At 39.1% G+C, this 12,449-nt stretch overlaps 1 protein-coding gene across 5 annotated transcripts in view; it reads right to left on the bottom strand.

The window, feature by feature from the left end:
• Positions 1-669: 669 nt before the first annotated feature.
• The window catches only part of cadm1a (cell adhesion molecule 1a), a 501,435-nt gene continuing 489,655 nt past the window's right edge, over positions 670-12,449 (bottom strand). For all 5 annotated transcript variants that reach the window (XM_023962566.2, XM_023962565.2, XM_023962567.2 and 2 more), the window contains 2 exons: positions 11,566-11,694; positions 670-6,847 (listed from right to left, as the gene is read on the bottom strand). In XM_023962566.2, the coding sequence (XP_023818334.1) occupies positions 6,729-6,847; positions 11,566-11,694 (248 nt within the window). In that variant the 3' untranslated portion in view covers positions 670-6,728. The remainder of the gene's footprint in view (positions 6,848-11,565; positions 11,695-12,449) is intronic.

Genomic DNA, 12,449 nt, shown 5'->3' with positions numbered 1-12,449 from the left:
TAAGGCTCATTCAGTGAGCTATTGCGTTGCAATCAGCTGGAGGACTTGGTTACACATGATAGTTTAACGAATAAAACAACCATTTTCCATTTATTTTTTTTGGACTCCTGTTGTGATTTATCTTCTCCAAATTTGGATTATTCTATTATAAGTTAATTAACCACATATCTGTCATATTTAAACTGTTGAGCTATTAATTGCTGCTGGTTACTCTTCAAATAACTACTATAATGTTAAAACATATAACTAAAACCCATAAAAACACAAAGAAAATTCAAAACTTCATATTTATGATTTATCAAAACCAAGTCATAAGCAACCATTAGATGAGGGAATAAAATTACATCTATTCTCACATGTGACTTAAAGCTCATTTAAGTTATTTTTCTTCAGAAAATGTATATTAACTGTATTTTTCACTATAAAACTTTATTTGTCATATTATTATGATGTTGCATGTTTACAAAAAAGGATTAGCGCCATGGAGAAAAAAAGAGAGGGTGATGAGAACTTCTCACTTTCATTTGAGAATTTTGATTAGAATTTACATTTTTTCGAGTCCAACAGTTTTGTAGAGCAAACTTGTTTGATAAACCTGCCTTTGTGTCTTCCATTTCCCCAATAACTTCCTGATATTGAGGATTTAACCGAAAAAGCAAAACAGACACATTTTGTTTTGGACATTAATATCTTTTCTCTTTTATTAAGACAAGAACTCTTCATTGTTTTTGTAAAAATGTCTATTTATGAACCAATACAAAATGTGTATGGGAATGTGGAACTCCTTTTTCTCCATTAATACACGTTACATTTCCAAAGTACAGCAGAGAGACAAAAGAATCAATCGGAAACAATGACCAGTGAAACAATCCAAGATTTTTGGGAATCAAAAGGCGGTGGAGCTTTCAAAGTGACAGAAGTACAACCCACAACATGATCCTGCTTCATTTCAAGAAACATTGAACTTCTTCATGATATGACAACAGAAAAGCAATACTAAACACATTTTTACAATGCACCAAATATTAAGAAAAATACATAAAACATGTACAACATATATGCAGGTTTTGGATCTAAAAGAACGTGTTGCACTTGACTTGATGGATGGGTTCCTTTCCCGACAGGTGGGGCCAAAACTTTGCATTCTACCTGAGATGCAGTCACGTCGGTCATGGACCTGAGACAGGACATTATCAAAAGAATTTCACGTGGGACCTCAGTTTAAGTGCCAAGTCTTGTTTTAATTCATTCAATAATTCCAATATGTAGTCAAATGTTTCAATCAATTAAATTGATTTCTTTCTTTTTATCTTAAAGGGGCAGGGAAAATTGACGAAAAGAAATGGGATTTTTATTTCAGAAAAATGGAAATATCTACATAGTAAGTAGGAATGCATTATCCTTTGAAGTAGAAGACAATATTCAGTTCTAGTCCTTTACTGACAAGTAGATTTTTCTGAAGTCGGACTTAAATGGAAGCTGCCACATGTCACTGAAGCAAAACAGCGCTCACTGTTCAATACAAGTCACACATTCTTGGAATAACTGATGAAGTGACATCTGCCTTGGAATTCATCAAGCAATAAAGTTTTTTTCATTTGTTATTATCTTTTTATTTTTAACCAGACATCAGACCGTAAAACATCTAACCTCACCTGTACTACCACTCAGGCCCCGCCCATCAATTTAACACAAACACGGAACAGTGTCATCAGCATACAGTGTCAACTTTGTGGTGATTCGTCAGTGACCATATAAAATAAATCAAGTTTTAACAGATTGGAGAAAGCTGGACAGCATCTACAGCATTTCTCCGATTAAATCCCTACAAACTGCCACATTTAATGACAAAGCTAAAATCATACGCATGGCTACACACAGTCTGGCTGGTGTCGTCTAAAATAGCAAAGAACACTTCGTATGCACAGATAAGTCCTGATCAGGTGAAACGACGCCCTCCAGCAACCCCAAAATCCTCAGTGTGGGAGGACTGAATGCTGTCTTCATGCATGACGATGGTTATTAAAGCTATCACACTTGTGATGTGTTGAAAGTCGGAGTTGCGGACTGAGAAAAAAAAAGAGACGCTTAAACGTTCACAGGAAAGAATTGTCTGCATGATGGTTCACACAGCGAGCAACAGCAAAGAACCAGTGTGTCTGCATGCAGGACGTGGACCGTCTGCGGACTTCCGTCAGAAAAACCTCTGGACTTCGTCAATTCTGGCAACAGGGATTTAACTCAGGAAGAATTATTTCATAATCCTCAGATCAAATATTGATTACAAGCATGTGTCTGTATTTATGTGCAAGACAGACACAGAAATAAAATGGATGCATTGCTGCTATAAGACTTTATTAACTGTGCATTTTTACGCATCAGTGAATTCTTTGTAAAATGAGGCATTTCGGGAAAGTGACATTTTGAGTTTCAATATAGCTTCTGTCTGCAAGATTTTAATGTCATGTACTTTTAGATGTGACTTTCACTAAAGACTATCAGATCATACGATGAAAAATACACAAAAAGCTGCACTTAGACCAAAAAAAAAAAAGAATGATGTCTTCATAATGCAGGAAGATGGGTAACTTTTTTGTAAAAAAAGTGAAATCATGTGGGGCCAGTTGTCAAAAATCAAATATTTTTGGTAAGAACTTAAAGGTGTTTCCATCCCCAAAATGTTACAAAAATCTTTTGAAACAAGAATTTACTTTGATTTACAATAAATGACTTTTTAAAATGTAAAATAAATGACGAACCTCTCTCTGAAATATCGCACAGTTATTACATGATCTGTCAATGTGAGCATTTAAAAAAAGAAATATGTTTTTTTAAATTGTGTTTCCTGAGCTAAACTGTCCCAGGGACAATATATATTTTTAGAAAAATTTGGTTTTACTGGGGTCCGCGCACAGCTGCTAGAACAAATTGGCAGCTTTTTGCAGTGTTTTTTCTTTTTGTCTGAATTCAGGAGGAGTTTAAAAAATCACTGTATGTCAATCTCCCATCTGGAACATCAGGGTTTTTTTAGGGTTTAACTCAAAGCACCAGAAAATTTTGAGGATTTTTCATATCTGCAGTTTGATGGACTCAGTTTAGTTGGGTAGGTAATTTTGATTTAATTTGTTTTCCCATTGCACTCTCAAGATTAGACCACATTGCCTGAAAAAAGAAATTGTAGATTTCAAAAACTTTGCTTGTTTGTGGGCTGCAAAGAAAGAAAAAAGACTCGAGGAGGTAAACAGCTCTTCCTCTATGTCCTCCCATGGTTTTGAGAAGAGCCTTCACCTCCTTACTCCATTACCCATAAATCAACATTCATTCTCTCTATAGTTTGTATCCCCCATACTTGGTGCTGTTTTTCCTAATTTATTCTCTTCGGTTCTTTCCTGCTCTTTGGTCGAATAGTCTGTCCAGACTCTGGTTCTTGAAGTTGAATTGTGCATCTGGACTCAAAGGCTGATTTCCACTAGTGCGTCTCCATTGCATCGACAAAAATAGATAGAACCTTTATCAATCAAAGGTAATGTTGACATCGCCTCGTCATGCCTGCATCTCATTCTTGTCTCCGAACCTCAACGCAGGATTCTGTTTCCAGTCCGTTAACGTCGCGATAAAAAGCCGGAATAAAAAAGAAAATTCCGGGTTTTGAAATATGCCAATGGGGATGCACTGCAGACCACTGTAAACTCAGGGTTGGTCTTCTTTCCTAGTGAAAGAAGACCATCGCTCATCCAAATGGCTTTGTCAGTCTGATGAAGCCACTTGGATGAAAGATTTTAAGTCCAGACGCCACGACTCAACTTTGACATCCCCTGAATGAATGAGAAACGTCACCAACAGACTCGAGTTCATTTGCACATACAGGAACTAAACTTTTACTTGCTTCCCAAACGAAACTAGACAATCGAGAAAACGTAATAAGGCAAGCAAGCATGAATGAGCAGTTACCGGTAGTCTATTGAGGCTGGATTTGTCCGCATCGTTTGAGCCCCTGCTCAGACGGTCCAAAGGTCCTGATGTTCCAAGATAGGCCTGTCAAATACTTGGATTGAAAATGACCATTTTAGATGAAGGACAGGCGGTCCGTCTAACTCGAATCATCCACAGACGCCACAGAAAGAACGTTGCTCGCCGTGCGAACGCTTCAGCGGTCCATCAGCACGCTCTCACTGCTTACGGCAAGAAGCTAATGCAAGTCAGGGGTCAACACCAAGGAGCACAAAATGTGGAACAAGTCACAAGCAATGAATGACTTTTGGCATCCTCAGCACGCACCACCTGGCGCAACAAAACTGCCCCAGGGGTCAGTTTTGACGGGTGATATATAAAGCAAAACGGAGAGCATCACACACATGCAGAACGCAGGAAATATTTAAGTATACAAAAGCTGCCGCGGAAATGCCAACGATGACGAAAACCTGTCTCCTTTACTCTCCCACACATTTGCCTGTTCGATCAAACTTACAATGAGCGTGATACAAAAAAACCCCACAAAGGTACTCGACTGTACTTCTAATAAAAGCGTAAAAAATAGGTCTAAGTAAAGATTAGTGTTCATTACAGCAGTGATTTCGCCGGCTTATGCTTGGCATTACACGAGCCTGATAAAGAGGGAACAAAAATGTTTGTTTTTGGAATTATGTACAACATTTCTGATCACCTTTAAAGACCCACTTCGATACTAAAACACTAAGTTTTTTGTGGCGCTTTTCTGATAACGGACATTTTTAAAGAGAATCAGGTTTAAAATTGTTTTTCTGAGTATTTCTCTAGCCAAATTGCTGTGAATCTGGAGCGGACGAAAAAAAATGGCGCTTGAAAAAGACGGTATTTGTGACGTCCAAAATATGCCGGGTGGGCCACAAGCTCCCCGCTCTGCTCCATTCTGATGCATCCACCAAACAGAAAGCTGTCGCTGCAAAAACTAAATATCAAGAGGGTAAAACAAAAAAGTACCTTACTTTCAAATAAACATATCAAGAACGTTTTTCAAAGGCCAAACAATCGTAGGTTAAGAAATTGTTTTCTTAAAATAGGAATTCTTGCTTTTTTGGGGTGGGAAAAATAAGTTAATTCGACAATTTTTTAAATTGTTTGTCCATTTTGAGTAACGCCAATGAACAGCTACCAAAAAAAAAAAAAAAAATTCTACAATTACAATAAAAAAACAAAATAAACAGCAGACAAATTTGACCCCGTGGGTTCTCCAGGGCTAAAGAAAAAATCTGCCAGTAGAGTAAAAATGTTTCCGGGGCCTGTTTTTGCAGTGCAATCATGGGTGATGGGAAAGGGTGGCGGAGTTGCTCAGTTCCAAAGGCCGCAATTTAGAGGTGAATTTCTAATGAACTCCTGCCGCTCTGCAGAAACTATGTCCTTGAAAACGACACAGGTTTGTTTGGCTAAAAACAGCATAATTCGAATTAAAAGACCAGTGGGAACGCTTTGAAAATAGATCAAAAGAGGATCGGACTGGGACTTTAAGTTTTTTTCCAGCTGCCACAGCTTCTGAACCAGGAATGTGCCAAACGGGAGTAGAGGAATTTTTCCTTTTTTTTTCTCATTTGTTTGGAAAAGAATGTCTTGGGCTGGGAGGAGATGGAGATCACTTTGAACCCATCGTAGTGATCCAATAAGAATCCAGCAGGACAACAGGCCGTCGGTTTAGATAAATAAAAGGAAAAGTGGAATGGAGGCAAAAGAAGAAAACGGGGCAGCGAGGAAAAATTCAGTGACACTTCTTTTTACTAAGAAAAGTAATCGATTTAGAGAGTGAACTAACATTGTTTATCTGCCCTGATGCGCAAACTAAGGTTGCTAAAATTGAATTTAGATCCTGAGAGAATTGGAATTTCCCTCTATATCATGTTTTGCTGCCTCCCCCTTTTTAAAATTGATTGTGGGTGATGGTTCTTTTTTTTTTCGGAGTCCGCTACGACAAACCTTTGCCTCATTTAAATCCTTTGTACATTGATATGTAAAGCGTTCCATGCATTTTTTTTTTTCCTTGGAGCTGTCAAAACTTGAGGGAAAAGGAAGAGGAAGTGATGGCTTGAGACAAAATCACAGTATACTGGAAAGTTGTTGTGATGCAGGAGAGGACTGGGGCGCGCAGACACTTACAGAAACGAATCGTGGGCGGTTTGCCGACAGCACACCGGGAGAGACGAGCGCTGGTGGTGAGAGGGGGGGGTGTTACTAATGAAGCGTGGAAAACGGGAAGTGACGTCAACACAGATGCAACGTGTGGATAAAACAAAGAAAAATCCGAACAAGGCACAGAAGTTTCTGCAAAAACCAAATCAAACCAGCAGTAGGGAAGGTGTTGAATGGTGAAGCTCTCTACAGTGATTTCTGGCAACGTCTGGCAAACCCTCCCCCCCCCCCCCCAACCCGGCCCCTTCTCAGTTTACTGAAAACCCCACCTTTTTTTTTTAAAATCTTTTAATATTTTTTTTACACCGTTTTTGTTTTTTTTTAAACACACAAAACATTCCCTCTACGTCTGCAGACTAGACTAAACAACGGCTTGAAACCAGGCTGCTCTTTACAACCTCTCTACTTTCCGACCCTCTCTAAAAGCGATCCAGCTCAAAAAGCCCTTCTTCAGTCCCCTTCTCTGCCCCCCTATCTGCCCAATACACCCCCCCCCCCCCCTCAAAAAAAAAAAATACAGCTCCGTGTCCCGAGGAGGACTTTGGAAGCGAGGGGGCGGGGTCCAGTTTAGATCAGATGTAGTACTCCTTCTTCTCATCGGAGTTGGTGTGGCCGCCCTCGGCGTTGATGATGGCCGTGTCGGCGTCCGCGGCGTCATCTGCCCCTTTGGCTTCGTGTGTAAAGTAGGTCCCTGAAAGGGGGTGGGGGGTGGCACACAGTCAAAGACCTGATGAGAACCTGCTGCTTGGGTAAAAAAAGATTTAAACACTTTGGCTCTAGCACCTAATTACCCCCAGATGATCAGCGATATTCACATCATGTGACATTTCCCTCCTTTTCATTAAGAATTACAGTCTAAAAACCAAGGATCGAGAGCGTGGATCACAACTCCAAATTAACCTCGTCAACTTCAGCAAAAAGAAAACGTCACTTTAAAACCTCTTACAGGACGTATTTCCATCCTGGAGTGGTTTACTGGTGATGACACGCTGCAGGGAAAAAACTCGCACAATTTCCAGAGTTTTTTTCTCTCAAAATATTTTTTGAGATCTTGACAAGGTACTCAAGTGTGAAGGAAAAGGTTTTAAAGGGCCAATGTCAGGTAACTTTGAAGCATTTCAGAGTAAACCATAGCCTTATAGATGAAAATATATCACATTTGCCACGCTAAAGTCTTTTTTTTTTCCAATGAAATAGGAGTTATTTTGGCAGTTCATTTTTCAATCAGGAAGTAAGACGACCCGATCTGTGACGCTCCGCCTGTTGCCGCGTGTGGGTGCCGCCCATTTCATGACGTCCACCTGAAGCCGGCCTCGGCGGCGCGTCTGCGTCTCGCCCACCAAAACGAACAACATCCGAACTTTTACAAAGATGGATGTGCATATCGTGCATATAAAATGAAAGCGCTTAGCCAATCACCGCTAGCTCAGCGGAGGAAGTGGGTGTGTGTGTTAGCCAGGGGGGGCGGTGCTGGCAGTGCAGACTCTTCCTGGAAGCGGTGGTTCTCACTTTGTTACATCACAATGTGGGAACCCGCTCGTTTTCATGGATTGGGACAGGCTGGTGCTCAGAGCGCAGGTTTTTAGAGGAAAACCAAGTGAATGGATCAAAATACCACTTTGGGGTTGTGTTTCGTGTGGAATTAATGCTGTAACAAACTAAAAAGCTGAAGGGGGGGCCTTTAATGTAGACAAATATCAGAAATCTGTGTATGAGAACGGGACTGGTGACCTCTTCCCTCTGGTGTTCTGAGTGGAAAATCCCAATAAAATTAAATAAACAGCTGTTATTCAGTCATTTCTCAGAATAACCATTCACTCCACTATTTTATTAATTGTGCATGTTCTTGATAATCCTTGTTCTTTTCACAAGATTTTTCAGCTGTGAAAGTAATTTACGTTTTTAAACTGCCCTATAAATGTAGGCGGAGCCTTTAACATTGGAAATCTTTGATTGACTGATGCCGTGTAGCCTCCTTTCAACAGGCTCAGTCTTGATTGGCAAGAGTGGTTGCCATAGAAACGACAGCTCAGGGGTCTGGCTCCAACATCGGCGCATCCGTGTCATGAAAATGGGCGCCTGACTTGACTACATTTGGTCTGAGCCAGAAGTATATGAAGTTATATTTGTGTTACTACAATGAGAACAAAAGTCCCCGATTTGAAATCAAAACTGTTAGCAAAATGTTCAGTTTTAAAAACAAAGCTTTCTAAGTTACAAATGATTAACTGCTTCTTCTGGGTTCTACTAGACCAATCAGCATGAACCCTCATCTCTGTGATTGGCTGTTTAGTGGGCCAAATATCACGCTAAGCTCAGCTGAGAACACAAAACAAAGATAGAGTGAAAGCAAGATTCGAAAGCAAATTTTTAATGATTTCATTTGCAACTTGGAAAGTTTTCTTCTCAATTTAATAATTTTTCATTTCAAACCTGTGACTTTTGTTCTCATTGTAGTGGAACAAATATGACTTCATAGGTAAAAGCCGTTTTTTATGTGTGACATCACACTCACTCGGTACACTTCCCAGATAAATTTTATGGTTGAGACAGGTGTTGGTTGGTTCAAAAAGAAACTGCCTGAAATTATTTGCAACAAACCGAAATAAAAACCGTTATTATATTCGTAAAAACATTCTGGTTTTGCTATAGTTTATAAACGTTCACTACGATATAGAAAAAAAAGTGCATGAACATTTTGGCTCGACAGGTTCACCTATGGAGTCCCAAACTGTTCATAAATAAAGAAATAAAGAAATAAGTAAACAAATATGTCCTTGTGGGATCACATAATCAACCAATAAATCTCTCATAAATATTATGAAATTGTGAAAAACCTGCACACAGATTTTAAATTAGCCATTATATTATTAAATATGTTTCATTTTGCTTTAAAAACCAGTGCATTATTTTAAAACAGCATTTTAAAATATTCATTTTTAATCATGTTGAATATTATAATAAATCTGATTTTTTTTCAGAACCTCAGATTTCAAAATCAACATTTTCCAAAGTAGCTTTGTGTGCATGCAGGTTCTTCACAACTTCATGATCTTTTTATATATTTGTGAGAGATTTATTGGTTGATTATCTGATTGCACAAGGACATATTTATTTATTTAATTAGGAACAGTTTGGGACTCCATATTCACCGAGTGGTTGACGAATTTGATATTTTGTGTAGGTCACCTGTACAGGTTTGCCCATTTTTTTACTTGCAGTCATTCTGTATCCGCCCGTAATGGCAGTTGTGGTTTAGGCTTAAGACGGGAAAAAGAATCCAGAACAAAATCCAGCACAAGGATCTCAGCTGCACACTTTGCTTTAAAGTTCTGGTAAACTTTCCAGCTCATTCGAAGAACTGGCGAGTTCCCCGGAGTGGTTCCTCCTCCGCCACGCCGTGGTTTGAAAATGCTGGTCTTGTTCATTCCTCATCACTTGATATTCTTTGCACACGTCTGTTAGCTCACCTCACAGATCTTTCCTTTACACTCACAGGTTGGTGTGGAAAGAAGTTGTGAGCAAACGTGATGTTAAAACAACAAAAAAAAGCAACTGCGTGATCAACAGACTGATGAAGCCATTAATATTACATATTTAGTGTGAGAAAAGGGCACTTGTTTGACGTACGCGCGGCGAAATGTAATCAGAAGGCCCTGGCAGTTGTTGACACGCAGCTGTGAAGCTAACGGAATCGGCGTTAGGGGTTTGAAAAGGTCAGGCTGGCTGCAAATAAATGAAGCGCGTGGGTCAGAAGGACGCCGTGGGGCTCCTCTAAACTGCGGGGCAGCCATGAACTGCGCTGTTTTCCCCCCAAGTTCGATTGGCGAACATGTAAGCTTGCAAACAGAAATCAGAGGAGACTCTCCAGAAGCACCATGAAATAAGAAAGCGCTTTCTTCTGCACGTCTAATTCTCCCCATTGACGGCACTTCCTCCTCTGAAGTGGTTAATGTTCCCAATTCCATTTCTTCCCATATGAGAAACACCAAAGTGTGAAAACTGCTATAGATTGTAATTATTCTGCAGCCACGAGGGCGACTTACTACATTTATCATCGTATTCATCAGGGCTGCATGAAAAATGTAATTTTACTCATCATCAGTAATCCATGGATGTCTCTCTATCTTTTAGAAAGCATTCAATTAAATAATCAAACGTTCTTGCAATGAGGTTGGGAACAGGCTACGCTCCAAAATAAAATAAAAACTGTTTATGGAATCAATTCCATCTACTTTGTTTATGGAGGACTTTAACAATTGAATAAATGTAGATGTGGAAAAATACAGATTTTTTTTGTTGGTTGAATTGGACGATTTCCACAAAATATTTAATGTCAACCTTTGAGCTTAAAGACCTACTCCAATGAAAATTGTGTTTTTAGGGACATAATTAAGAAAATTAAGAAAAAAAGTTGCGATTTTAAGTTTTTCTTAAGTGAGATTTGGGTTGTGCACATAAATCCATTTACTTTCACCAGTTGATGTCCGTATATTCTGCACATTTAAAGTCCAAGTTGTTTCTTTATAAATCCTTAAAAAAAATTTCTGTCCACACTTTTCTTGGACTTTCTCAAAATCTGCTTTTTATTTATTTATTTATTTATTTATTTATTTATTTATTTATTTATTTATTTATTTATTTATTTATTTATTTATTTATTTATTTATTTATTTATTTATTTATATTTAAGTCTTAACCCAAATCAGTGGTTTCATTTTCCCTGGAAGTGTGTTCCTTGATCAATAGTCTGACTGTCGTCTCCTGTCATGTGACATGCTGCCTTGGTGAAAGTAAGGAACATATTTGATCGAAACACAATCATCCATTAAACAATCACCTAATGAGAGGCTTTCACCCTTATATTAACTGCCCTAACAAGTGGATGCGGGCTGTCTGTACTGGCGAAACGACGTGTCAAGGTCGAAGACCGTTTGGTGAACCCGTAGAGCAAAAATGTCCGTGCACGGGTCGTATTGAACACGTAAATAACACGTGGGATGTAGGCGTGTCGTACGGATTTTTCCTTTTTTCAATCCCCTCAAAACCTGTGCACTGTACAATCAGAGTGCAGTTTGTGTGGGCATCCCACTTGTGTATCACGTGCACACCCCGTGCATGAACATTTGCATGGTCAAACTGGAGTGTGACGTACGGACAGCCGTAGGTCATAAAGTGCATCTAAGGCTTAAACTGCTGATGAATGACAGGTTTGTTTCTGTAAATCCAGATGATTGTATCTATTGTACTAATAAATGTCTTACTAACACCCTAAAAATTCTATTATAATGCTTGTTAATGCGTTAACAAAGCTTGTTAAGGTATTTTAATATACCCTCACTTCTTATTATGTTTGAGGAATCTTCATATTTCCGATTTACTCCTAAGTTTATTTGTGTTCCTTCGTACCTTTGTGTCTTGCAAAGTAGCGACCCAGGACAATGAGTAGGCAGAGCATGGCGAAGACGACCACGGCCACCACTCCCCCGATGACTGCATGGTCCACCGTTCTCGGCGCTCCCTCCCCAGCTCGAGAATCTGGAAACAGAGGAAAAGGAAAATCAATGCGGGGAACAGAACGGTTCAAACCGGCTGCTACAAAGCGGGAACAGCAATCAGCCACCGAAACCCCTGCAGGGATGTCTGACAGCGAAATGTGATAGAGATGTAGATTACACTTAATGCTGGAAGCTTGCCGAGCCCGAAATATGCTGCTTAACAACACTGGAGCATGATTGTGTTGGTCGCCTGTTGCTGGGAGTCGAGCCCACAGAGCTGAGTAAATTTAGAGCAGCTTGTCAGCTGCCATGAATGTTGTTCTGGTGCTTCAGCCAAGAATAAGTCACACCTTCTTTATTTTTATTTTTTTAAAGGGAGTCCATGGGAGAAGTAAGGATGCATCCATCCTAAATATTTTTTGTAACTGGAATAAACAAAAAAAAAGAAGCACATTTAAAAAATATATATATTTATAGAAAAATCTACTCAATGACAGACCAAATATATTTTTTAAAATGTTTATTTTAATATACGGGAAAAATATCAGAAGAAAGTTGAACTAAGGTCAACTGTTATAAAGCTGGTTTCAAATATACATAATATTATTCTAAATCAGTGCTTCTCAATTAATTTTTGCCAGGCCCCCCCTAGGAAAAAGAAAACGTTTTGCGCCCCCCCCACACACACACACTGGCGCAGTCAAACTATAGTATGTAGGTTAGTATCTATAAAGATTGTGTACGTATACCTGAAATTTCTAACATTTTTAACATTAACAAAATAAAAAAGCAATA

Source organism: Oryzias latipes, chromosome 14 (assembly GCF_053564925.1).
Source record: "Oryzias latipes strain Hd-rR chromosome 14, Olatipes_Hd-rR_3.1".
Taxonomy (NCBI): domain Eukaryota; kingdom Metazoa; phylum Chordata; class Actinopteri; order Beloniformes; family Adrianichthyidae; genus Oryzias; species Oryzias latipes.
Note: the sequence above shows the minus strand (reverse complement) of the source record. Positions and strands in the feature narration are given on the sequence as shown.